The sequence below is a fragment of the Gopherus flavomarginatus genome, chromosome 7, assembly GCF_025201925.1.
Source record: "Gopherus flavomarginatus isolate rGopFla2 chromosome 7, rGopFla2.mat.asm, whole genome shotgun sequence".
Classification (NCBI taxonomy): domain Eukaryota; kingdom Metazoa; phylum Chordata; order Testudines; family Testudinidae; genus Gopherus; species Gopherus flavomarginatus.
Window position 1 is genome coordinate 38604890 of NC_066623.1, and position 25376 is coordinate 38630265.

A 25376-nucleotide genomic window follows, 5' to 3' on the forward strand; every position below is an offset into this window, starting at 1 on the left:
CTCCATGGCTCTGTCTGGACTTGTCTTGCTTGCTGATTCTGCCAAGTTTGTCAGTTAGAGTCAGTTGTGATGATGGCTTTGATGAAAAGGTTAAAAGAGAATGCAGTGGACATAATATACCCGGACTTTAGAAAGGCTTTTAACACAGTGTCACATGACATTCTTATAAGAAAGCAGGAGAAATGTGGGGGTGGCTGAACTATCATTAAGTGGATACATAATTGATTAAGCAACTGCAAACAAAGAGTAACTATGAATGGAATGATGTCAGATTGGAAGGGGGTCTCAAGTGTGGTTTCACTGGGCTCTGTTCTGGGTCCTGTGTTATTGAACATCTTTATTAATTACCTGGATATAGGAATAGAGAGCATAATGATTAAATTTGCAGATGACACAAATCTAGGGGGTTGTAAACACTTTAGATGATAGAGCTAAAATTCAATGGGATCTTGACAAACTGGAGAACAGGGCTATAAACAAGAAAAGGAAATTCAACAAAGACATATATAAAGTGCTATACTCAGGGAAGAAAAACCAAATGGACCAACACAGAATGTGGGATAACTGGCTTAGCAGCAGTACAACTGAAAAGGATCTGGGAGTTGTGGTGGATCACAGCTTCAACGTGAGTCAACAATGTGATGCTGTTGCAAAAAAAGCAAATGCAATTTTGGGTTGCATTAAAAGAAGCATAGCATGCAAGTCATGGGAGGTGATAGTACCAATCTATTCGGGCTGGTTAGGCCTTAGCTGGACTACTGTGTCCAGTTTTGGTCACCAATGTATAGAAATGATGTAGAGAAACTGGAAAGGATTCAGAGGCAAAGGACAAATATGATCAAAGGGATGGAATGCAAACCATCTGGGCAAAGGCTGATGGAACTGAGTATGGTTAGCTTGGATAGGAGGAGATTAAGGGGGGACATGATAAGCAGTCTTCAAATATGAAAGGCTGCCATAAAAAGATGGAGAAAAGTTGTCCTCTTTTGTCACAAAGGGTAGGACAAGAAGCAATGGGTTCAAACTCCATCATAGCAGATTTAGATTAAATCTCAGGAAAAAATTACTAACTATAACAGTAGGATAATGGAATACATTGCCTAGAGAGGTTGTGGAAGCTCCTTCTTTGGAAGTTTTCAAAATAAGGTAGATAGTCACCTGTTTTGGAGGATTTAGACAGCAAATCCTGCATCTTGGCAGGGGGTTAGACTAGATGATCCTTGTGGCCCTTTCTTACCCCATGGTTCTATGATTCTATGAAAAGAAAGCTGGTATTTATGAAAATAGGGCATGTGCCCTAGATGATAGCGAAAAACAATGAAGTCATTTTTTGTAGCAGATTGATATAAACATACCACTGTGTCCCCACTAAGATTCTGTGTTACAGATATTCACCTGCCATAATATCTCGACAACGGCACAGTGAGCAGGCAAGATATGTTCAGTTGGTATTCCAGTATGTGAGCTTGTACTGAGGTCTGGGATGGCATGCTGTCTCATCTATAGATAATTTGTACAATTAGACTCCTCTTCCTCTTGCTAGCTCAAGTGGTAGACTTTCAGAATCTTGGAAACTTCAATGAGAAACAGAGATAAAGAACATTGACTATGGGGTTTTCTACTGGAAAGAATTAGAGCTCACCTCCCTCATTCAATCAAAATACAGACTTTTGAAATATTGTGATTGTGCATTTCATAAATGGGCATAAACCATAATTGTATGAAATACTTCCACTGTTCTATAGATATTATGCAGAAAAGCTACTGAATAATTGTTCTTTTTGTGTATATATATATTAAGATTAAAGGTGCTTTTTCATAATTGCAGTATATACTTTGGAAATGAAAATTGTTATTCAGTAAACAGAAGTCAAGAAATTGCCATAAATATGTTTGAAAAATAGTTAAAGGTGTTTCTATAAAGTCCGGATAATTTGTTCTTTCCAACATCAATTTTACCTGAGGTACCATCTAAATCTTTTGTACCAGAGCAGAAAAATGGTGAGAACGTTCAAGTCTACTTTGAAAGGGGTGACTGTGAGGAACTTTGGTTCTCTCTCTCTTAAGTAAGTTGTCTGAAGAGAGGCCTATAAGAAAGAATGTGAGTATAACTAGAAGAGACAGAGGTAGATTACAGTAAGAGAAATTAAGATTTCAATACAGTAGTTGACTCTCTGTTTCAGGGAAGAATGACAGTGGACAGACTATTTTAAAGATTTGTACATAGGACCAGAAAATACCTGTGGCAGGTAATCCTTCCAAAGTTAAGGTGCACCATTTCCATTAGACACCTTGTTTCCAAGGTTTTTATATCAGTAGTAAAAATTCATTCGCAACATGAACTTCAAATAAAGTATAAATGTATAACTAATTTTGTGTGTTTGTGTGTGTGGGGGGGATTTTTTTAAAATATCAGTTCATTCACTTTATAGTGAGAACCGAACAAATGTATTTGTGATCAAAATCTCTCAAGCGGCTTCATGCACTTTTGGCAGAGTTTAATGTTCAAAACAGATTTGTAGGTATTAAAGAGAGTAGCTGTACAAGTGTGGGTGAACTAACATCCTCATCCATCACCCATGTTTAAAACAAAATTAATGCTAAAGCTTTTTAAAGATTTTGAAATATGTAGATAGTTTTTTTTCCACTTCTGCTTTCTGTTCAGGCCTGGAATTGAAAGCACATGTGAATGCCTGTGAGCACAAAGGATCTGATCCTCTGTTGTGTAATCATTTACACTGGTGACAGCATTGGTAGCATTTCATACCCACTTCACCCATGTGTAAATTTCCAGCCAAATTTTGCAGCCTAAAGAAATCCAAATAGTTTAGATAAGGTTCAGGTAAGCTAATGAACATCTAGAATTGCATTCATTCTGGGTCTGCTGAGGGTTGTTCATTATTAATTAGTTCTGTGATGCAAAGTAATTTGTGAAAAATACATTGGAAATTGCCAAAACTTTAATGTTTATTTATCATGCTTTTTTACTGCACATTTTCTGCTCAAGTTTATTTTATTTTATTTTATTTTTTGCAGTATCATGATTACATAATTACATGTTGCAGTTTTAGGTACTAATTGTATTGATATATTTACTTACAGTAATTCTGTTCTGATACATAATTAAACTAATTCTCTAAATATGAGACAATAAAATCACAAATTATTGTTAACAAAAAATACCATATTAAAATAAACAAAAAGGCAGCCAGAGATTAATTTGGTCCAAAATATGGTAGCACAGAAAAATGATCCTGATGCACCTTTTGTATCATGATGGGGTTAATCAGTTTGTAAATGGCCTATTGAATTAGATCTGGGTTTCTCAAACTTCATTGTACCGCGACCCCCTTTTGACAACAAACATTACTGCAGGATCCCAGGAATAGGGACCAAAGCCTCAGCCCCTGTGTCCTGGGCAGGGGTGCCAAAGCTGGAGCCCGAGGCTTGACCCCCTGGGGGCTGGGAGTGGAGAGAGCTTCAACCCTAAACAGGTGGGGGCTGTAACCTGAGCCTTGGTGGTGGGGCTCGAACTTTTGACTTCAGCCGTAGGCCCCAGCAAGTCTGGGTGTGGGCTTCACAGGCAACAGAAGTATAAACTAAATAAGCCAGGGTCAACTGCCAAGTACCCACATGATGAAAGCTGCCAGCCAGACCTGATGTACCTGCCTTCTGCTTGATGCTCTATGTGCGCCATGGGTGATAAGTCAGTGACATTGCCATAAGATCCCACCAGTCTGCGGTTGCAAGGTTGCAGTTTTGCGCAACCCCACTTTCTGCAGTTCCACTCCTCGGACCGAATTATTGCTTTGATTTGTACAGGACCAGCTGCTTCCTGCCTCCACATGTGCAGGTGCTTTTAGGCTATTTACAGCCCCTTATCCAACACCTTACTGGAGCACAGTGCTTGGAATACAAATCCGATATTCAGTGACTGTGCTTCTGCCTCCCGTCACCTTTGGCAGATGACTTTACCTCTTGGGTGGTAGGATGACAGAAACTAATGGAAAACTTAAGGTTTATAGGTAGACCAAGAGGAAGAGAGAGGACAGATATCAATTGCAAGATATGTCCCCCTTTTAAGGGCATTTCTCCTTGCAGTTTTAAGCTAGCTTTCTTTTCTGCTGGAGTGATCACCCCTCCTGCCCTTATTCAGGCTAAGGCCTGGTCTATACTACGAGTTTATATCGAATTTAGCAGCGTTAAATCGTATTAACCCTGCACCCGTCCACACAACAAAGCCCTTTATATCGATATAAAGGGCTCTTAATATCGATATCTGTACTCCTGCCTGACGAGGGGAGTAGCGCTGAAATCGGTATTGCCATTTCAGATCAGGGTTAGTGTGGCCGCAATTCGATGGTATTGGCCTCTGGGAGCTATCCCCCAGTGCACCATAGTGACTGCTCTGGACAGCAATCTGAACTTGGATGCACTGGCCAGGTAGACAAGAAAAGCCCCGCAAACTTTTGCCCAGTGTGGAGCGCCGATCAGCACAGGTGACCATGCAGTCTCAGAATCAAAAAAGAGCTCCAGCATGGACCATATGGGATATACTGAATCTGATCTCTGTATGGGAAGATGAATCTGTTCTATCAGAACTCCATTCCAAAAGATGAAATGCAAAAGCATTTGAAAAAATCTCCAAGGCTATGATAGACAGAGGCCACAATAGGGACTCAACACAGGGCTGCGTGAAACTTAAGGAGCTGAGACAAGCATAACGGAAAGCCAAAGAATCAAATGGACGCTTATGGAGGGAGGGAGGACTGAGGACTCTAGCTATCCCACAGTTCCTGTACTCTCTGAAAACCATGTGCATTCTTGGCTGAGCTCCCAAAGCCTGAAGGGTCAAAAACATTGTTGTGGGTGGTTCAGGGTATATGTCGTCAGCCCCATGAAAGAAAAGGGAAAAAAATCGTTTCGCGCCTTTTTTCAATGCCACCGTATGTCTACTGGATGCTGCTGGCAGACACAGTGCTGCAGCACTACACAGCAGCATTCCCTTCCCTTCCCTTTCTGATGGCAGATGGTACAATATGACTGATATCCATCATCATCATCCCATGAGTGCTCCTGGCTGGCCTCGGTGAGGTCGACCGGGGCGCCTGGGCAAAAATGGGAATGATTCCCAGGTCATTCTCTTCTTTAAGCGTCTCCTGGCGATTCACTCCTGCCTGGAATATCATAGCAGCTGGAGGCTGCCTCTCCCCTCCCCCCCATTTATCTCTGCTTGCAGAGGCAATAAAGTCAGTGTTGTTTCTTATTCATGCATTCTTTATTACTTCATCACACAACTGCCATGGTAGCCCGGGGGGGGGGGTGAGGGAGGAGGGAAGCATCAGGTGGGGTTGTTGCAGGGGCACCCCCTAGAATGGCATGCAGCTCATCATTTCTGCGGGATGTCTGGGGCTCTGACCTGGAGCGGTTGTTTGCCTCTCTGGTTCTTTAGTAGGTTTGCCTGATATTCTAGGCTGGACTGACTCTCCCTTTAGACAAAACTTAAAGAAGGGAATGACCTGGGGAGTCATTCCAATTTTTGTCCATGCGCCCCCAGCCGACCTCACCGAAACCAGCCAGGAGCACCCATGACAGGAGCAGACGGTACAATATGACTGGTAACCGTCATTATCAACTTGCAAGGCAGCAGATGGTACAGTACGGCTGGTAACCATCTCTGCTAACTGGCGAAGGCAAGGGGATGCTGCTGTGTAGCACTACAGCACCGCGTCTGTCAGCAGCATCCAGTAGACATAGGTGACAGTGAAAAAAGGCTAAATGGGCTCCATGGTTGCCATGCTATGGCGTCTGCCAGGGCAATCCAGGGAAAAAGGCATGAAATGATTGCCGTTGCTTTCAGGGAGGGAGGATTGACTGACATTTACCCAGAATCACCTGTGACACTGTTTTTGCCCATTGTGATCTCAACCCAGAATTCCAATAGGCAGGGGAGACTGCGGGAACTATGGGATAGTTATGGGATAGCTACCCACAGTGCAACGCTCTGGAAATTGACGCTAGCCTCCGTACATGGCACACACCGCCTAATTAATGTGCTTAGTGTGGCCACATGCACTTGACTTTACACAATCTGTTTCTAAAAACCAGTTTCTGTAAAATTGGAATAAATTCTGTAGTGTAGACATACCCTTCCTCAGTTAATTCCTTTAACCTTTCCTCCTAATTCCTATCGGGATAGTTAAATAGGAATCTTTCTGTTTTTGTGAGCTTGCGTCATAGCCTTCACTGCTGTTTGCTGTATTGTTTGTCCTGTCATAACTGTCTGGAACGAAGAGGGCAGGGCAGGCGCTAGGAACGTCTCCTAGACTTCTATGTTCTGGCGTCTTGTGTAGCTCGGAAATGGTAACTTGCGGAGAGACCCATGGGAGGAGATGAGAATCATAGAGACTATTGAGCCGGTTGATGCCCTTGGCGATGCACGATGATTGGCTTCCTAAAGTCCAAGGGAGCGTCCAGTGCGAGACCCTTTGCAGAATTTGGCCCATCATAATCGGTATTAGTTTCCTATCCACTTGGTAGTTGCTGGTTTGTTGACAGTCAAATCATGTGGCGTCGGAAGCAAGCGCGTCATTCGAACTAAAATCTGCGGAGTCCTCCGGAAAACTCCGTGGGGCGAAGTCTTCAGAGAAGAGGGAGGAGCAGGAGCTCAGTTAAGATGTGCCCGCTTCGAAAAGATGCTGAAATAACATAGATGATAATATTGATACATTTCCACTTCCCGTTCAGAGACAGGCAAAGTCGAGGGATGTGCCCGCAGTGGAGCGCCTTCCTCGCTATAGCAGTTGCTCTCACTGGTTCTCCATGTCCCCACTACTGTGACTGTAATGAGCCTTCTGCTGCCTCTTTTCCCTCCCCACCCCGCTCCTCTGTGGCCTCCCACTGTCCATTCCACCTCGTAAGCCACTTGCTCCTCTCCTTCCCCTGCCCTGCGCACACCTGTTAGCGACCCCTCAACCCTGTGCTGTACCTCCCGCCTCCTGTTCCCACATGCTCCGTTACCACAGGCGTCTCTCATTCCTTGTTATAAGCGGACCTGTCTTCTGCGCACCGCAAATGCTTTGTTTCACTTCATCGCCCCTGCTTATTTTTACCCTTTGCTGCTTTCCTGCGTGTGGTTTTCTGTCCCACTTGGAAAAATAGCTCTGTGAGGTTAGGCTGACATGAGATTTTCGTTGGGTTCTCTGATGAGATATCTAATTTAAGTAAAGGATTTGTTTTGATCCCATCAATGTCGGGGGAGATCAGCATGTAGGAGGAGAATATTTCCTTGGCTTTCGAGCTGTGATACGATATGTTACGGCTCTAAGAAATGTGCCTTCCTAGGGCATACACAGAAGTGCGAAACCACTGAAATCTCGAATTCCCATGTGCCTGGGTGAAAGCGTTTTCTTCTGGCGTGTTTAGTTTTTTTGTATTAAGCTCTAACTGTGACACTTCGTTCCCACGAACACTGGGTAGCGATGCGACAAGATAGACAAAGCTCCTTGGACTGCGCAGTCGTAGGGAGCCTGCTGGAGCAGTTCTCCGTGCAGTTATTGGCTGGGACTCTGTGTGCCGCTGTTGGCCAATGAAGGAGCTGGGGATCTGGCTGCAATGCCTGCTGTGAACCGGGCTGTGGGAGAGACTGTGAGAACCGAGCGGGAGCTGTGCCGGAAACCAGTGCCCGAGTCTCAGCCACACAGCCCAGTCCAGGGACTTACCGGGTCTCAGTATGAAGGGACGAGCCGAGGATTTTTAAGGGAAAGAGACCGTGCAAACGCCTGGCTAAAGAGTTGCCCGAGAGTGACATGAAACGCTCTACTGGAAGGAGCCGCTGGTTAACTGAATGGCAAGTACTTAGTTTGTTGTTTTTGTCTGGCGTTTCAGAGTGGGCTTCTGCAGCAATTCGCTATGCCATACCCGAGGAAACGCAAAAAGGCTCCTCGGTGGGGAATGTGGTAGCTGATCTGGGCTTGGAGCTCAAGCGGCTGCCGGATCGCAGGGTCCGGGTGGTGTCTGGAGGCAGCAAGAGGTACTTTGAGGCAGATCTGAAGAGCGGGGTGTTGTTTGTGAAGGAGCGGATAGACCGGGAGGAACTCTGCGGGGCGCTGTCTCCGTGCACCTTGGGCTTTGAGATTGTGCTAGAGAACCCGCTGGAGCTATACAGCGCTGCCGTGGAGATCCAGGACATCAATGACAACGACCCAGCTTTCCCGTCCAGCCAAATCAGGCTGGAAGTCAGCGAGTCAGTGGCGCCAGGAGCGCGCTTCCCACTAGAGAGCGCGCAAGACCCGGATGTGGGGAGTAACTCTTTGCAGACCTATCAGCTCAGCGCCAACCAGCATTTTGTGCTAAATGTGAAGACTGGAGGAGATGGCAGCAAATATGCGGAACTGGTCCTGGAAAAGGAGCTAGACCGGGAGGAGCAACCAGAACTGCAGCTGGTCCTCACAGCACTGGATGGAGGAAGCCCTCCGAGATCTGCCAGTGTGCATATCCACATTGATGTTCTCGATGCTAATGACAATGCCCCGGTCTTTAACCAGACTACTTACCGTGCGAGCGTAAGGGAGAACACACGGACAGACACTGTGGTGGTCAAAACCAGCGCCTTTGATTTGGATGCGGGGCCCAATGGAGATATAGTTTACTCCTTCAATAGTCACACCGCTGCCAAAGTGAGAGAGCTCTTTGCCCTGGACTCCGCTACTGGAGAACTGAGAGTCAAAGGGCTCCTGGATTACGAAGAAACGGTTTTTTATGAGATTTATATACAAGCTAAAGACAAGGGCTCTAATCCGGGAGTGGCTCATTGCAAAGTACTGGTGGAAATCATTGATGTAAATGACAACGCCCCTGAGATCACAGTGACGTCAGTATACAGCCCGGTGCCTGAAGACGCCGCCCCAGGGACAGTGATAGCTTTGCTAAGCGTCACTGACCTGGATTCTGGAGATAACGGCCTGGTAAACTGCTTTATGCCCATTGGCATCCCTTTCATACTCAGTTCCTCCCTGAAGAATTACTACACGTTGAAAACCAAAGCAGCTTTGGATCGGGAGCTTGTGTCCGAGTATAACATCACCGTCACAGCCAGAGACTCGGGATCGCCCTCGCTCTGGGCAGAAAGCCAGATATCAGTGCAAGTGTCAGATATCAACGACAACCCCCCCATATCTCCCCAGCTCTCCTACCAGGTGTATGTGGCGGAAAACAACCTCCCCGGCGCGCTAATATTTAACGTCAGTGCCTGGGATCCAGACCTGAACCAGAACTCTCGCCTCTCCTTCTCCATCCTGGAAAACAGCCTCCCGGGCAATGTAGTTGGCAGGTATTTCTCTATCAGTCCAGAGAACGGCACCATTTGTGCCCTGCTCTCCCTGGACCACGAAGACATCCTGGAGTTCAGAATAACAGTGCATGTCCGCGATGGCGGCCTCCCCGCGCTCTCCACCACGCTCACTGTCACTGTGTTTGTTACGGACCTGAATGACAACGCGCCCAACGTGTTATACCCGCCTCCAAACGCCAGTTCCTTGCACCTCGAGATGATCTCGCCGACAGTCAGCGCCGGGCACGTGGTCACCAAGCTCGTGGCCTGGGACGCGGACTCGGGATACAACGCTTGGCTCTCCTACACCCTTCTTCAGGCCACCGACACCAGCCTCTTCTCGGTGGGACTGCACAGCGGGGAGATAAGCATAGCTCGCCAGCTGCAGGAGGGCGATGCTCCTAAGCACACTTTGGTCATCTTGGTCAAAGACCATGGGGAGCCAGCTCGGTCCTCTAGCGCGACCATCACCATAGCCGTAGCGGAGACTGCTAAGGAGGCCATGACGGACCTCACTGATGTGTCCCCCACACAAGACAGAAAGAAGCAGTTGACTTTCTATTTAATCCTGGCTGTGATCGTGGTCTCCGTGGCCTTCTTTGTCACGGTGATAGGGGTGAGCATTGTTCAGTTTTACAAATGGAGGCAATCGAAGGAGATTTTCAGCTCCTCCAGGAGCTCCCTTTACGGAACGCCGGGGCCTTTCACCCGCATAGACGCTGTCCGGGGTGGATATGTGCCTCCGAACTTCTACCAACAGGTGTATCTTACCACGGACTCCCGCCAGAGTGATCTTCTGTGCACAAAGCCCTTCGTCCCCAGTCCCACTGGGAGCCGGCAGAACGCTGTGAAAAACTGCGAGCCCGGATTATATCATCAGAGAATAGACACAGCTAGCAGGTGTCCTGCTCCCGGCGAGGTAATGTAGCCCTCTCACATGTGTTCGGTAATGTGTGGTCAGCTTTCAGCTCGAGATAGGTACAAACCACGCGCTTTTTACCTGTTTGCTGCAGCTGTGGAGGTCAAAGCGACTTTAGGTCCCTCTGTGTTGTATCGGCATTTAGTGAGCTGTTCCTGAACACCGGGAATAACGAATCCCCAGCGTTCCGCCATGTTTTATTCCCTAAATTAAGTGACTTTGAAAAGTGTCATAGTTTGTCCAGTGTCTTCCCAGAAGTAGATGTCCAAGATGTAAATACTCCTTAGCTTTTGGCTGGCATAACGGAATCCCGGGGATATCTCTCATTAAAGTAATCGCGTTGAACAAGTGTATATTTAATTCAATGTTCTGCCTCAAGAGATCGTGGAATCGCTCCACTGTGGGGGAGGTATTAGGACTCTATACACATGAGTGGTTGAAGTCTTGGTTCGTGAGACGCATGTGTAACCTCCAGAGGCTGTTAAAGTTAAGCTAAGGCCCACTGTAACTTTCCCTAATCTAGTTTAGCTGTTTTTATTTTACTTTATAATAAGACTGTGGGCGAGAGGTTTACTCTGCAGCTTTGAAAGGGAATCAGATATCTTGTATTGGAAGCGAATGTTTTTCCCAATGACTATCCAAGTGCTTAGGGCTCATAATTGTGTAAGGTTCTGAACTCCCGCAGTTTTCACTGTGGTCAGTGGGAAATAAGGGCAGTCCTCACTCTGCAGGTTTGCAAATAGTCTCAGAATCTCCCCAGTGTGGTTTTGTATCAATATGGTGGGTGGGTAAGTGAGAACTGAGGTGCCTCAGAATCAGAGAAAGAAGCTCTTGGCTCCTATACTTTAGAACAACATCTCATTGTCATAGTGTAGTATTACATCGTTATTTCTGAATTAATTGCACCTGTTATTGTATTGATTAGGCTATTATAATTTTATATGTGATTTCATCTGAAAAATATGACTGAAAACAAGTAGTGTTCCCTAGGAACTTGCTCTTAGTGCAGGTACTGGTTATGTAAGAAATGAGTGCCATATCATGTGTTCTTTCTGGGTTTTTTATTTTTAAGCTATTATAATGGTTAGAGAATAGACTTTCAAGAACACTAAATACCAGCCATTTCATACTAACACAATCTGTGGTTGTATTTTAACACCTAATAACAAATGCAGTGACTATATGATTGTGGTTTAATATTTCACTGTCTTTCTCATTTTCCATGCAATTTTATTTTCCCCGTATATAGATCGGGTATAACATTTGCCTTTGATTGTTCTCTGGGTATATAACAGGCCGTGATTACATATTTCAGTTATTTCCAGCATTTGACTGAATTGGATAGGTTTTTGCTGTAGACTCCGGTCTGAATGAGAAGTCACGAATTAAATCCACCTGCTTTGGGTTTTTTAAATACTTGAAATGGTATTCATTTTGCACCTCAGTAAGCAACAAATTGGCAGAAGTTTGAGTGTTGTAGGTTATTCTCGTTGTTCTTACTAATTAACCCTTGTGCAGTCAGAATAATATAGAAGCTTTCAGTTCCATAGAATTGTTTGATCATGAGGAATAAGACAACGTGGTAAATCCCTGAACTGATAAGAGCCTACCGTTTCTGGGGCAGGAGTTATATTTAATTTGTGAGACATATACAGTAATGCACATATGTTTTCTATACAAGAACACAAGAGTGTTGAAAATGATAGGGTGCGAAATACATTATTTTGTAGTCTTGGAGGAAGGGAGCAGGAAATATTACATATGTAAAAGCAATGAAAAATTAACCTTGTAGCTTTAAGAGCGTTTCTGCTGTGGTTATTGGCTGAGTCCCTGTGGCGCTGTCTGCCAATGAGGTGCTGAAATGAGAGTGAATCAACTCTGCTACCCCAGAGAGTATAACATAACCCTTCCAGCGCTCGCCAAGCAAAGGCAGAGAAAGCAGGAGCAGGGAGAGAAACCTCGCTCTAGCTGCTGCAGGTTAGATTTTTCCGTAATCATTATTAAGGATCTGCACCCGCAGCCAGACCAGCTTGTGCATCCAGTAGCCAACGGTGGAAATGGGCGACGGAAGCCAGGGCAATAAATACAAAAGACCAAGTCATGTCTCCCTTTTTTTCTCTCTTGCCATTTGGATTTAATCTCTGGGCAAATTCGATATTCTGTCCCAGAGGGATCCCAGTAGGGCGCCTTTGTGGGGAATGTAGCAGCAGGTTTGATGCTAGATATTGATTCCTTGGTGGCTCGCATGCTGCAGGTCTCTGATGAGGCGAACAGGCAGCATTTTCGAGTGAATCTGGGAAGCGGTCCTCTTCTTATAAAGGATCCAATCGACCGGGAGGCGCTTTGTGGGCTGAGGTGTAGCTGCGTTATGCAGTTAAGAGTTCGTGATTGAAGTTCGCTTTGAAATGTACCGAGCAGAGGTGGAGATCGCAGAGCTAAGGACCATCCTCCCAGCTTTCTGAAAAGAGAACTGGGTTTAGGAATAGGGAGCCAGTGTCCCCAGGATAACGGATCCCGCAGGAGAAAGCAGGGGATCCTGACCTCGGCGGTAATTCCGTCATGGGCTGCAAAGCCCCAAGGGTCACTTTGCTCTGGAAGTGAAGTTGCGCGGCGATTGGGGTCCCGTGCCAGAGCTGCTGCTGGCAGGGGCTTTAGACAGAGAGAAACAAGTCGCTACCACTTGGTATCTACAGTTCTGGACGGGGCCGCCCGCCAGGCTCCAGGGTAGCAAAGCTCGGGGGCTCTGCTCTGGACGCCAGTGACCATGCGCCGCTCTCTGATCAGTCTGCCTAAAGAGTCAGCCACCTGAGCCCTTGTGGCCCAACTCAACGCCACGGACCCAGACAAGGTCACATCACCTGGGTGGTAGTGTAGCCTAATTGATAATCCTGCAGCCTAGGATCTAAAGGAGCTGGGTTCTGTTTCCTGCTTGGCTAGTGAGTGATCCTGGACAAGTTAGTTCAGCTCCTTGTATCTCATTTGGGGGGAGGGATAGCTCAGTGGTTTGAGCATTGGCCTTCTAAACCCAGGGTTGTGAGTTCAGTCCTTGAGAGGGCCCATTTAGAGATCTGGGGCAAAAGTCTGTCTGGGGTTTGGTCCTGCTTTGAGCAAGAGGTTGGACTAGATGACCTCCTGAGGTCCCTTCCAACCCTGATATTCTATTATTCACTCCGTGGCCACGTTCACCATGCATCTCAAAGCAGGGAGGACACACTGCTAGGCAGGCTGGATTCGAAACTGGTAGATGTTAGGAATTTGACATCAGAGCAAAACATGGGGATTGCCTCCCATGAAGTGGGGCTGCAGCGTTAATGCAGAATGTCAGTGGTACCAGCCCGGGGATCAGACTGACCCTGGTGCTGGGCTCCATCTCCGAGAGCGCCGAGCCTGGGGGCTGTGGCAGCGCTCAACAACGCCAAAGATCGGGATTAGGGTGCATCGCTGAGCACCTGCCCTTCAGATTGAGATCCCCCTTGAGAAACCAGTTCTCCTTGGTCACTGAAGCTCCCCTGTCTCTAGTGAGGCGTGTTCCGGCATACGCAATCACAGTCACTATTGCTGCCGAAAGAGCTTTGGCGAGAAACCTTGCCTCTGTGAACCACAATCTGCCCGCCTTCCTGGAATCTGCCTCCGAGGTGCTTGTGAAGGAGAACGCGGCCCCGGCGCCCTGGGGTTCCCGGCGTCAGTGTCGGACCCAGACTCAGGCCAGAACTCGCTCAGTTCTAACTCCCGGGTGTACACCCAGCCACAGGAAGCGCCCATCTGCTCGAACGTCTCCATCAACTCCCTGACCGCCAGCATCCACCCCCTCCGCTCCTTTGACCGCGAACAAACGCAAACTCTCCAACTCCAGGTGTAGGACAGAGACCTGGGAGACCCGTCTCTGCAGCAGCGCCTCTGTTCGCCTCTCCCTTCTGGACTTCACTGACAACCCCGCCCTTTGATTTCCGCGGGTCAAGTCAGCAAACTCTTCCTCCTTCTGGCGACGCCGCTCATCTGGTGATCAAGGTGACGGCTGGGGCTCAGATTCGGGCCCAAACGCCTGGCTTTCTTCTCAAGGGATCAGCGCCCCAAATCCTAGCCCGTTTGTGGTATCACCTTACAGCTGGGAGATTAGAACCGCCCACGCAGTTCACGGAGATATTTTGCCCCCAAATCTTATAATCTTTGACCCTTCTCTGTCAGCCTCGCTGACCCTTATGGTCTCCATAGAAGACAATTCTATTGACGCCTTCCCTGAATGTAAAGCATTTTCCACAGCCAAAGAGAACGAGTCCCACTGGACCCTGTGTCTGATTCTATCCTTGGCGATCTCAGTCATCGCCTTTGCCTCCTTCCTTGTCCTGCTCTCCAGGTGCTGCAGAGACAGTGCTTGTGATTATAGCTGTTGGGGAGGGAGCTGCTCCTGTCTAGTCCAGTAGGCGGCAGGAGGAAGTCAGACACTCCAATGGAATTCTCCGCATACAACTTGGCGCTGAAGAGCCTATTACATTTATTGACATAGGGGGAAATGCCCACATGCCCCAGACTCACTACTACGGATCCTTTGTTTCTTCAGCCTCCAGGAGTAACAGCTTCATGTTGTTGAAACCTTTCAATATATCTCCAGCGTGGGACATTTCCAACCCAACCTGCCTGTCAACAGCCGTGAGCCTGACCAAAAAGGTGAGAAGCACTTCTGATCGAGGTGAGGGTGGCCGAACCCCTCAACTGCAGAGAGAAATGATAGGACTCCTGGGGCATATGGATCAGAGCGTGTAGATGAGCCTAGCTCCCAACCGGAGATTAAAGGAGAACAGTAAAAAACCATTATAACCTCTTTCCGTACTTTCCAGCTGCATCCTTTACAAGGGTTTAGCAGAATACTCTGTGCGCGATCTTCACATAGCGTTTAAACGAGCTGAGAATGGTCGCAAGTGAGCGGAATAACGTTTAATTTGGTAATAAGTTATATCACCAATGTTAGTGTTCGCTTGTTTATTTACCGGTTTGCACGAAATGTGCCGTTCCCCAGATTGTGAATGGTAAATCTGGCCTCTGGAACAAACGGATACCCGTGACTAAGGTAAAACGCTCGGTGAGTGATTACTTACAGTTCAGTTCATCGGCTGCCGAGTGCAATTGTTGGCTGTTGGGAAATTGCTTCCTATCGCTGTTAGCCATGCTGGCCCTTTAACCGTTCCCCGTCACTGCCTGTAAGCTGAGTGTGGCTGATTTTCTTCCACGAATCAGATGTTGCCGTTGCGGTGGTGATCGAGTCCCACCCCTTCCTCCGGGCCAGACGAAGCGCTGCTTGTTGCTGCTCTGCCGGGAAACTAGGCAGGGACGCTGGCTCTGCGCCGCTCTGCTCGCCAGTGGGGGGTCTGAAACCCGCCGCCTGCCGCTGCTCTCACCCAGTGGCCTCGGCTGTGCTGGAGCAAAGAGAGCTCCGGGAAAGGCAGGGCGGGTTCCCCCGGTTTGGGCTGCGCCATGGGCTCAGCGGTGGAGAGCAGGGGGTTCCTGCAGTGGCAAGTAGGCGCTTTGCTTCTGGTTTCCTTCCCGCTGCGGGGTGGCGGGCAGGCGGCACATATCCGTTACTCCATCCCGGAGGAGTTGGCCCCAGGATCCTTTGTTGGGGATGTGGCTAGGGACCTGGGTCTGGATGCTGCCCGGGTGGCCTCCCGACAGCTGCAGATCCTGCCCGGCTCGGCTCAGAGGCACTTCAGAGCAGAGGCGCAGAGCGGTGTCTTGGTGGTGGAGGAACGGATAGACCGAGAACGGCTCTGCGGCTCTACTCCGGGCTGTCTGCTGTACCTGGAGATCTTGCTGGCCAACCCGCTGGCCTCCCACCGCGTGGAAGTGGAAGTTCTGGATGTGAACGACAACTCTCCGGCGTTCCTTACTAGCCTCACCCGCTTGGAGATTGCCGAGTCCGCAGCGCCAGGCGCGCGGTTCCCTCTGGAGCCTGCAGAAGATTTGGACTTTGGAACCAACTCCGTCAGCACCTACCGGCTGAGCCCTCCTGGATGTTTCACCTTGAGTGTGAAGAATCGTAAAGACGGCAGCAAACACCCCGAGCTGGTTCTGGAGAAGGCGCTAGACCGGGAGCAGCAGGAGCAACATCGACTGGTGCTCACAGCACTGGATGGTGGGCTTCCTGCTAAATCCGGAACTGCTGAGATTGTAGTCTCAGTTATTGACGCCAACGACAACCCGCCCGTCTTTGATCAGCCCATGTACAAAGTAACCTTGCTGGAAAATGCGCCGGAGGGGACTATGGTGATTAAATTAAATGCCACCGACCAGGACGAGGGGACGAATGGAGAGATCACCTATTCCTTCAGCAGCCACACTCGCCAGAAAATCCGGCGGTTGTTCAGCCTTCAGGAAAGGAGCGGAGAGGTAAGAGTCCTCGGAAATGTGGACTATGAAGAGGGCACAGTGTACGAGATCGATGTGAGGGCCAAAGACAAGGGCTCTCCCTCTATGGACGCCCATTGCAGCGTCTTGGTGGAGATAACGGATGTCAACGACAACGCCCCTAGCGTTAGGTTCACGTCGCTCTCAGCCACGGTTCCAGAGGACGCGCCAGCGGGGACGGCGGTGGCTCTTCTCAGTGTAAGTGATGGAGACTCCAGGGAAAACGGAGAGGTTCAGCTGCAGCTCCCGGCAGACATCCCCTTCCAGATCCTACCGTCCTTCAGGAACCACTACTCCTTGGTCACCAGCGGCCCGCTGGATCGGGAGCAGGTCTCAGAGTATAAGGTTGTGATCACAGCTACAGATTCTGGATCGCCGCCACTTTCCAGCCAGAGCAGCCTCCTGATAAACATATCGGACCTGAACGATAACCCACCCCGCTTTTCCCAGCCTGCCTACCAAGCGGAGGTGCCAGAGAATAGTGCTTTGGGCGTTCCCATCTGCTTCGTGTCCGCCTTTGATCCCGATCAGGGCAGGAACTCCCAGCTGTCTTACTCCATCGTGGATAGTACTGTGCAGGGGGTGCCCGTTTCCTCCTATGTCTATGTCAGCGCCGAGAACGGGACCATCTACAGCAGCTCCTCGTTCGATCATGAACAAATCAAACAGATAGTTGTGCAGATACAAGCCAGGGACGGCGGGTCACCGCCTCTCAGCACCAGCGTGACTGTCTCCATCTTCATCCTAGACCGGAACGATAACGCTCCTTTGATTATCTATCCTGTGGCTCAGAAGGGGTTCCTGGCCCAGCAGTCCGTCCCTTTCTCTTCGCAGGCGGGACACTTCGTGACCAAAGTGACAGCTGTGGACGCAGATTCCGGGCGGAACGCATGGCTCTCCTACAACATGCAGCAAGCTACAGACCTAAGCCTCTTCAAAGTCTCCCCATACACCGGGGAGATTAGAACTACTCGAGCTCTCCTTGAACAAGACTCCCCCACGCAGAGGATTGTCCTTGTGGTCGAAGACGGTGGGGAGCCGCCCATGTCTACCACAACCACTGTGATCATGAACATAGAGCAGGACCCTGACCGGAGCTCAGCAGACTTCAGGCGGTCCAACCAGGAACAGGATGGCCTTCCCCACCTGACAGTGTACCTCATAATTGCTCTGGCAGCAATCTCAGCCCTCTCTGCTATGACTTGCGTATTTTTAGCCGTGCAGTGCCTTAGAAATGCAAGAGCCAGAAACTCGGATGCAGCTTGGACTACTTATCTAAAGGGAGGAAATACCCTGCAGGCAGGGAGACACTTTGATAGAGGTCTTCAGAGCGTGGAGGAGAAACTGGAGTTCCCACTGCCTTTGGGGGAGATTTTCTTTCTCGATGTCCTCTCCAAAAGCCTGGTCAGATTCCGTTATCAGAGGGGAGCAATCTCCTGTTTGCAAAACCCGTTAGTCAACCGGACATGAACAGTGCAGACACTCTTCTGGCCAGCAATAACCTCAGTGATCCCAGTGAGGTGAGAAGTGAGAGACAATTACATATCTGGTGTTTGAGTAAACGTCTTCTTGTGATGTCCTTAGCATGTTGGTTAATTGTCGTTATTTCAGATGACTTGTGATTTGGAAAATATCTATTTACTCTTTGGTTTTAAGTGAGGGATTAATATTGAAGTCCCCAGTGAAGAAGGAGAGGTATTTCAGCCTGCATAGAAGTAATAACTGTACTGTTGTCCTTGTACAGCAGCTTTAAAAAACGTGCACAATGGATTGTGTCTCTGGAAATCCGCCTGCGTTTCTTTAAAACACGCGGCAAGGCCTCAAAATAATGCTGTAAATGTGAACATTCTACTCTCTTGGGGGGTAAATTATCGCAGTAGTGTTGTTGGGAGACCCTGACAGATTTCCAGATCTTGTGCTGAAAGGTGGCAGTTGCAAGGTGTTTAAAAAGTGCTCCGGTCTATCTGGTTACCCTGAGGTTTCAAAATGATATTGGGGATATTTCGCCAAACCAGTTAAATGTTTGATGTGGAGCGTTCATCGGGTTTAACAAATACTTTTTCATAGCGTGTGAAATCACTCTATACAGAGACCAGGGTTCTGTTTACAAAGACCAGGGTTCTGCATTCATCACAACTGAGGATTTGTCCTTTGTTGCGATGTGACGTCTGAAGTCACGATTGTGGTTGCCAAAGCAAAATAATGAGAATTTGTATCTTGTATGCTTTCACGACGTGCTGTTTCCTTGAGAACAAAAATCTGAGCTGCTAAATTTAACTGCCAAAACCACTGACTAACGCTTGTGAAATGTAATTCTGGGGGAGTTAGTCCTCCTGACGCGGGCTTGCGGCGCTCGTCTCTGGAGCTTTAAGTGTTTAGGAGGCGTTGTCATTGGCCGAGAGCGGATGGAACTCTCATCCAATGAGGTGCTGATCTAGGCTGTAGGGATCTGCTCTTCCTCTCTGTCCCCCCCCCTTTTCCTCCGGCGCTGTAGCTATGATTCAGCTCCCCTCCCCCATCCCACCCCCTCCACTCAGTGACTAACAATCGCTGCTGCAGCTAGGCAAACCCGGGCGCCGTTCTATCAGCTGTGGAGGGGAATACCGGGGATTTTAGAAGCTCGTATCCAGACCCCGGTGCCTCCTGTGTGCCGAGACACGACAAAAACTCTTTCTAAAAGAGGATAGCTCAGAAATGGAGCCCAGAAGCCCGCGGCAACCCGCTTGGAAATGGCAAGTACTGAGTTTGCTTTCCCTGTGCTGCTGGGGCTGGGTCTCTGGGCAGATTCGCTATTCAGTGGTCGAGGAGTCGGAGCTGGGAACAGTGGTGGGGAATGTGGCTCAAGATCTAGGCTTAAAGGTGGCGGATCTTTCGGGTCGCAGGCTGCGCTTGGGTTCGGAGGAGAGCAGACGGTACTTTGCGGTGAGCCTGGCCAGCGGCGCTCTGCTGGTGAATGAAAAGATAGACAGAGAGAGCCTGTGCGGAGCCAGCGCGGGGTGTGTGCTGCCGGTGCAGGTCGTTATAGAAACCCCCCTGGAGCTTTTCCGCCTGGAGGTTGAGATTCTGGACCTGAATGACAATTCGCCCAGCTTTCCCATTGCCCAGCGCACAGTTAGGATAGCGGAGTCAGCCACCGTGGCTGCGCGCTTCCCTCTGGAGAGTGCCCAGGACCCGGATGTGGGGACCAACGCTGTCAGCTCCTACCGACTCAGCCCCAGCCCGCACTTCTCACTGAATGTGAAGAAGCTTAAGGACGGCAAACTCTTCCCGGAGCTGGTGCTAGAGCAAGCCCTGGACCGAGAGGAGCAGCGAGAACACCAGCTGGTACTGACCGCCATTGACGGGGGAAATCCGGCCAGGTCAGGCACTGCTCAGATAACCGTGGTTGTTGTGGATATCAACGACAATGCACCTGTGTTCGACCAGTCTGTCTACAAGGTCAGCGTGCCGGAAAACACCCCTGCGGGCACTCTGCTTATTCAGCTCAATGCTACTGACCCTGACGAGGGCCCCAGCGGAGAAGTACAGTACTCCTTTGCAGTCCACACTTCCGACTCCGTCCGGAAGTTGTTTTATTTGGATCCCCCCACTGGCGCCATCCGCATTCAGGGAGTTGTGGATTTCGAAGAAGCGGGTTTCTATGAAATCCACGTAGGAGCCCGAGACGGGGGCGTGCCGGAAATGGAAGGTCACTGCGTTCTCCAGGTGGAAATAGAAGACGTCAATGACAATTCCCCAGAGGTCCTGCTGACCTCTTTGGTAAACCCAGTGCCAGAAAACACCCCCTTGGAGACCGTGGTGGGGCTTTTCAATGTGCGAGACCGAGACTCGGGTGCCAATGGGGAAGTGAGTTTAGGAATAGCACCAAATTTGCCATTCAAAATTAAATCCTTCGAAAACCACTATGCGCTGATCACCCGCGAGAAGCTGGACAGAGAATTTGTCTCTCAATACACCATTGAGCTGACTGCCAGAGACGCAGGATCCCCCTCTCTGATCACCGAGACCACAATACTTCTGAACATTTCGGATGTCAATGACAACCCCCCTCGCTTTTCTCAGACTTCCTACAACGCCTTCCTGAGGGAGAACAACCCCCCGGGCTCCTTGCTCTGCACCGTGTCGGCCTCCGATCCCGACGAGGGAGAAAATTCCCGCCTCACTTACTCTATAGCGGGAAGTGAGATCCAGGATGCGCCTGCCTCTTCCTTCGTTCACATTAACCCGGGCAATGGCAATGTTTACGCGCAGCGCACTTTTGACTTTGAATTGCTTCAGGTGCTGCAAATCCCCGTGGCTGTGCAGGACTCGGGATCTCCTCCTCACGGCTCCAATGTTACGGTCTACGTCTTTATTCTGGATCAGAACGATAACGCCCCGGTCGTTTTGCAGCCGGTGACTGGCAGCCAGGTCGCAGCGCCCCAAAGGATACCCCAGTCTGTTCCCATTGGCTCCATGGTCACCAAAGTCACAGCAGTGGATGCAGATTCTGGCCATAACGCTTGGCTCTCCTATTCGCTGCTACCACAGTCTACAGACCCCTCCTTGTTCCGAGTGGCTCCTTACACAGGAGAAATCCGGACCACCCGGGGCTTCCAAGACACAGACCTGGCCGCGCAGAAAATCGTCGTGCTAGTCAAGGACAACGGGGACCCAGCTTTGTCCTGCACAGTCACCATTATGATTTCCTTAGAAGACAAGGCGTCGGAGGAAAACTCCAAATCTCGCGATTTCCTTACAGGCCCCAAAGATAAGCCCGACCTGACTCTCTATTTAATTATTGCGTTGGTGGCAGTTAGCATGGTGTCTCTTGTTACTTTCATCGTATTCTCTGCAAAGTGCCTCAGAAAAAGAGATGGACACTCCTGTTGCTGCCTGAGCAACTCACCCTCTAGGGACATTTTCAAACACTCCAGCCCAAAGCTTCAGCTGAACACGGACGGCACGTTGAAATACATGGAGGTGACACTCAGGCCCACAGACTCTCAGAGCCAGTGTTATAGGACCTGCTTTTCTCCAGGCTCAGATAGAAGTGACTTCACCTTTATGAGACCTATGAGTTGTCCCCTGCCCAATGCCCTAGCGATGGAAACTGACACTTTCTTATCTGGTACAGATACATCGAATGAATCCGGTCAGGTGAGATGGCACTTTTGCCCTTCATTTCTCACAAATGACACGGGTGTATTGAAGCATGTTTCCTATATGACCAAGGACAGAGCAGCACATGGGATTTGTGTCTAGGGATGAACTGTGAAAATGTGTTATCATGAAGTGCGCTCAGGCACCAAGGGTTTCTTTTGTTTGGTTTATGTAAAATAACGCTCCAGATGTTGTGTGTAAGGCAGGTATTCCAGACACACTCGTGCTCACACAATGAACTGTTCATTAGTTTGTGAGTCAGAAAATCAGGGATTTAGTTCACTGTACTGTGCCTTAAACAATGACAAATTTATAACATGGTTGTGACAGGAAGTGTGCAAGCAATTAATTAAATGAGATTAATTTGGAAGCTCTAATGAGGGAAGGGAGGGGAAAAGAGAGGGACGGAAATTGATTATTTGTTCTCATTTAACTAACTTTCAGTTCCAAATGAGACCGTCTGAACCTAATTTAAAGGGTTTCAGTTCATGCAAAGTGTCAGTGTGTGTTTTCAAGAAAATGCTTCTGTTTTGCAAACAGGTAATTCGGATCACACTTCTGCAAGCCTTTTTGCTGACACTCATGCTTAAATCACAAAGAGTTCGCTTTGTTCGTCATTGTTTGCGGTTTGCCTGGTGTCTCTAGGTTTAAAACTGCAGGTTCCACGGCCCTTTGTTATACAGCAGCAACTTCCGCCCATGGATTGGTGCTTGTGTTGCTGTCCCGGGAAGGAGGCTAGTGATTGGATAAACGGGAAGACACTCTTAGCCAATGAATAAGATGCTAATACAGGAGATCAGCCCGTACCCCTCCCCTTTCCCGCCGGAGCCGTATCTGCTTCTTTCAATAGGTGCCCAAAACAATGAATGAGAGATAAACAGTGAGAGCAGACCCCTTTCTCTCTGATACTTTATTACAGACCCACAGTTCATCGCCCAGCAGTTTAAGCAGACACGCTTTCTTTGCTGTGCATAGCTTCTCGCTGTGGATTTAGAAAGATGCTAAGAACAGGAAAGTCTGCATGGTCCCTGGAACTCCTGCCTTTCTTTTCTCTCTGTTTGTTTTTGCATAACTCTTCCGCCCAGATCCGTTACTCTATCCCAGAGGAACTGACTCGAGGTGCCTTTGTGGGAAATATTGCTAAGGATCTAGGGACAGATGTGGCAAAACTCGCGGCTGCTAATCTGCAGGTTCTTTCTGATTCTGATTCTCAATATTTCTCTGTGAATGTGAACACTGGGATTATAGTGGTCAATGACAGAATCGACAGAGAGCGGCTCTGCGGGCAGAACTCGCGGTGCTTCTTGCATCTCAAACTCGCTATCGAAAATCCAGTGGAGTTCTACCGCATCGAAGTGGAAATATTGGATATAAATGATAATCCTCCTGAATTCCCGAGCAGCGAGATCGCTTTACAGATCTACGAACTGGCCTCTCTGGGCGCCCGCTTTCCTATCCATCAGGCGCAGGACCCGGACGTGGGCTCTAATGCTTTGCAGACCTACCACCTCAGCGCCAATGAGAATTTCAGTCTCAACGTGAAGGCACGTACGGATGGCAGCAAATTCCCGGAGCTGGTGCTGGAAAGAGCGCTGGACAGGGAGCACAGAGCTGTCCACCATTTGGTCCTGACAGCTGAAGATGGCGGCTCTCCCCCCAGGTCCAGCAAAACACGAATTGCTGTCCAGGTTCTAGACGCCAATGATAACCATCCAGTGTTCGATAAACCCTCCTATCAAGCTCGTTTGGTGGAAAACTCTCCCTCGGGCACGCTAGTCATTAAACTGAATGCCACAGACGTGGACGAAGGGCCTAACGGAAACCTACGCTATTCCCTGGGCAGCCACAACTCGGAAGCCTTGCGCAGGATATTTACAATAGACAATCAGACGGGAGAAATCCGAGTTCAGGGGAATCTAGATTTTGAAGAAGCGTCTGTCTATGAGATTGAAGTTGAGGCCAAGGATATGGGCTCTCCCACAATGGAGGAGCATTGCAGCGTCACTGTAGAGATCACCGATGTGAATGACAATCCCCCAGAGGTGGTCCTCACTTCCTTCTCTAGCTCCCTGAGTGAAGATGCCCCTCCCGGGACTGTGGTCGCTGTGATACACGTGAAAGACAGAGACTCCGGGGAGCATGGGAGAGTCCAGTGCCATCTACCCAGAAGCCTTCCCTTCAAACTTCGGAAAGACTTTGAGCACCAGTATTCCCTGCTCACCAGCCAAGGGCTGGACCGCGAGCGTGTCTCCCAATACAATGTCACCATCTCCGCCTCTGACCTGGGAAGCCCCCCCCTCTCACGACACACAGTTCTCTCCATCACGCTTGCAGACATCAATGACAACACGCCACAGTTCGAGAGAACTTCTTATGAAGTCGTCGTGAAAGAGAACAACCCGGTGGGGGAAATACTGGTCACGGTATCCGCAACCGATCCTGATTTGGACCAGAACTCGCGCCTTTCCTATTCTGTTCTGAGCAGCCCAGGGAAAGGTCCCGCTGCGGATCCCTCCGCATACATCTCCATAAACCCAACAAGTGGGCAGGTTTCGGCGAAGCTGCCTTTTGATTACGAGCAAACCACTTATTTCCAGTTCCAGGTGGAAGCCTCAGATGGCGGCTCTCCCGCTCTCAGCAGCAGGACAGTGGTCCACGTCTTCGTCACAGACCAAAATGACAACGCCCCAGGGATCCAGTTCCCTTTGACCGGGAAGGACTCAGTAATCCAGTTCAGGATTCCCCGCTCTACCAGCCCCCAGGCCTTAATAACGAAGATCATAGCGGTGGACCTAGACTCCGGACGAAATGCATGGCTCGCCTACCGTTTAATGCAGGCAACCGATCCCGGTCTCTTCGGGGTGGCCCTGCGCTCCGGAGAAATCCGGACCACTCGAGCCCTCCAGGAGCAGGATGCTGCCACGCAGGAACTCTTCTTGGTAGTCAAAGACTCGGGCGAGCCGCCCATGTCTACCTCCGTCACCGTGTTGGTGTTGCTGGAGGAGAATGCCCCCGAAGCCTTCCTGGGGTTAAAGGCTCAGGCGGCGGAAAGTGAGAGTGTCCCCAGGTTAACACTGTATTTAATCATTTCATTAGTAATAATCTCAGCGTTGTCATTGGCTGCTTTGGTGGGGCTGGGTGTCCGGTGTGTCAGGGGAGACGCACGTGCTGCGGTTGGCTGCTGTGTGAAAGCGGACACGCTCCGGGTGCCCCCAAACCCCTTGCTCGGACACGTACAGTACCAGCCCAGCCTGGGGGACGCCACGATCGACATGCAGGTGACTGCCACGGCCCCCCCTGCCCGGGGGTATAGATCCTGCTTCTCTCCAGTCTCGGACATCAGCGAGTTCATGTTCATTAAACCGTCTGTGAGCCTGGGAAACAGCTCGGGCAACAGCCCGCCTGATCGCAGCTTCTCCACGGAGGTGAGCTCCCTGAACGTGCCAATGCAGTGTCCGCAGCTGACCCCACCGTGTGACCTGCAGCGTATCTGGCCGGGTCGGTGTGTTGCAAAGGCACGAGACGTGCTATAGGACAGCGCTAAACTTCTCGTGCCGGGCCTGGGGAGAGGACACGGCCACTCTC

General features: G+C 49.3%; 1 protein-coding gene across 32 annotated transcripts in view; it reads left to right on the forward strand.

Annotated features, from left to right (window-relative positions):
* LOC127055754 (protocadherin gamma-C5-like) overlaps positions 1-25376 on the forward strand; it is a 342247-nt gene that overhangs the window by 274641 nt on the left and 42230 nt on the right. Inside the window, exon 1 of one of the 32 annotated variants that reach the window (XM_050963041.1) lies at positions 7611-10250. The exons of 28 other annotated variants lie outside the window; for them this stretch is intronic. In XM_050963041.1, the coding sequence (XP_050818998.1) occupies positions 7809-10250 (2442 nt within the window). In that variant the 5' untranslated portion in view covers positions 7611-7808. Of the gene's footprint in view, positions 1-7610; positions 10251-15704; positions 16632-18091; positions 18170-19075; positions 21789-25376 lie in introns of those variants that run through there. 3 more of the 32 variants (XM_050963059.1, XM_050963067.1, XM_050963040.1) reach the window with 3 other exon arrangements.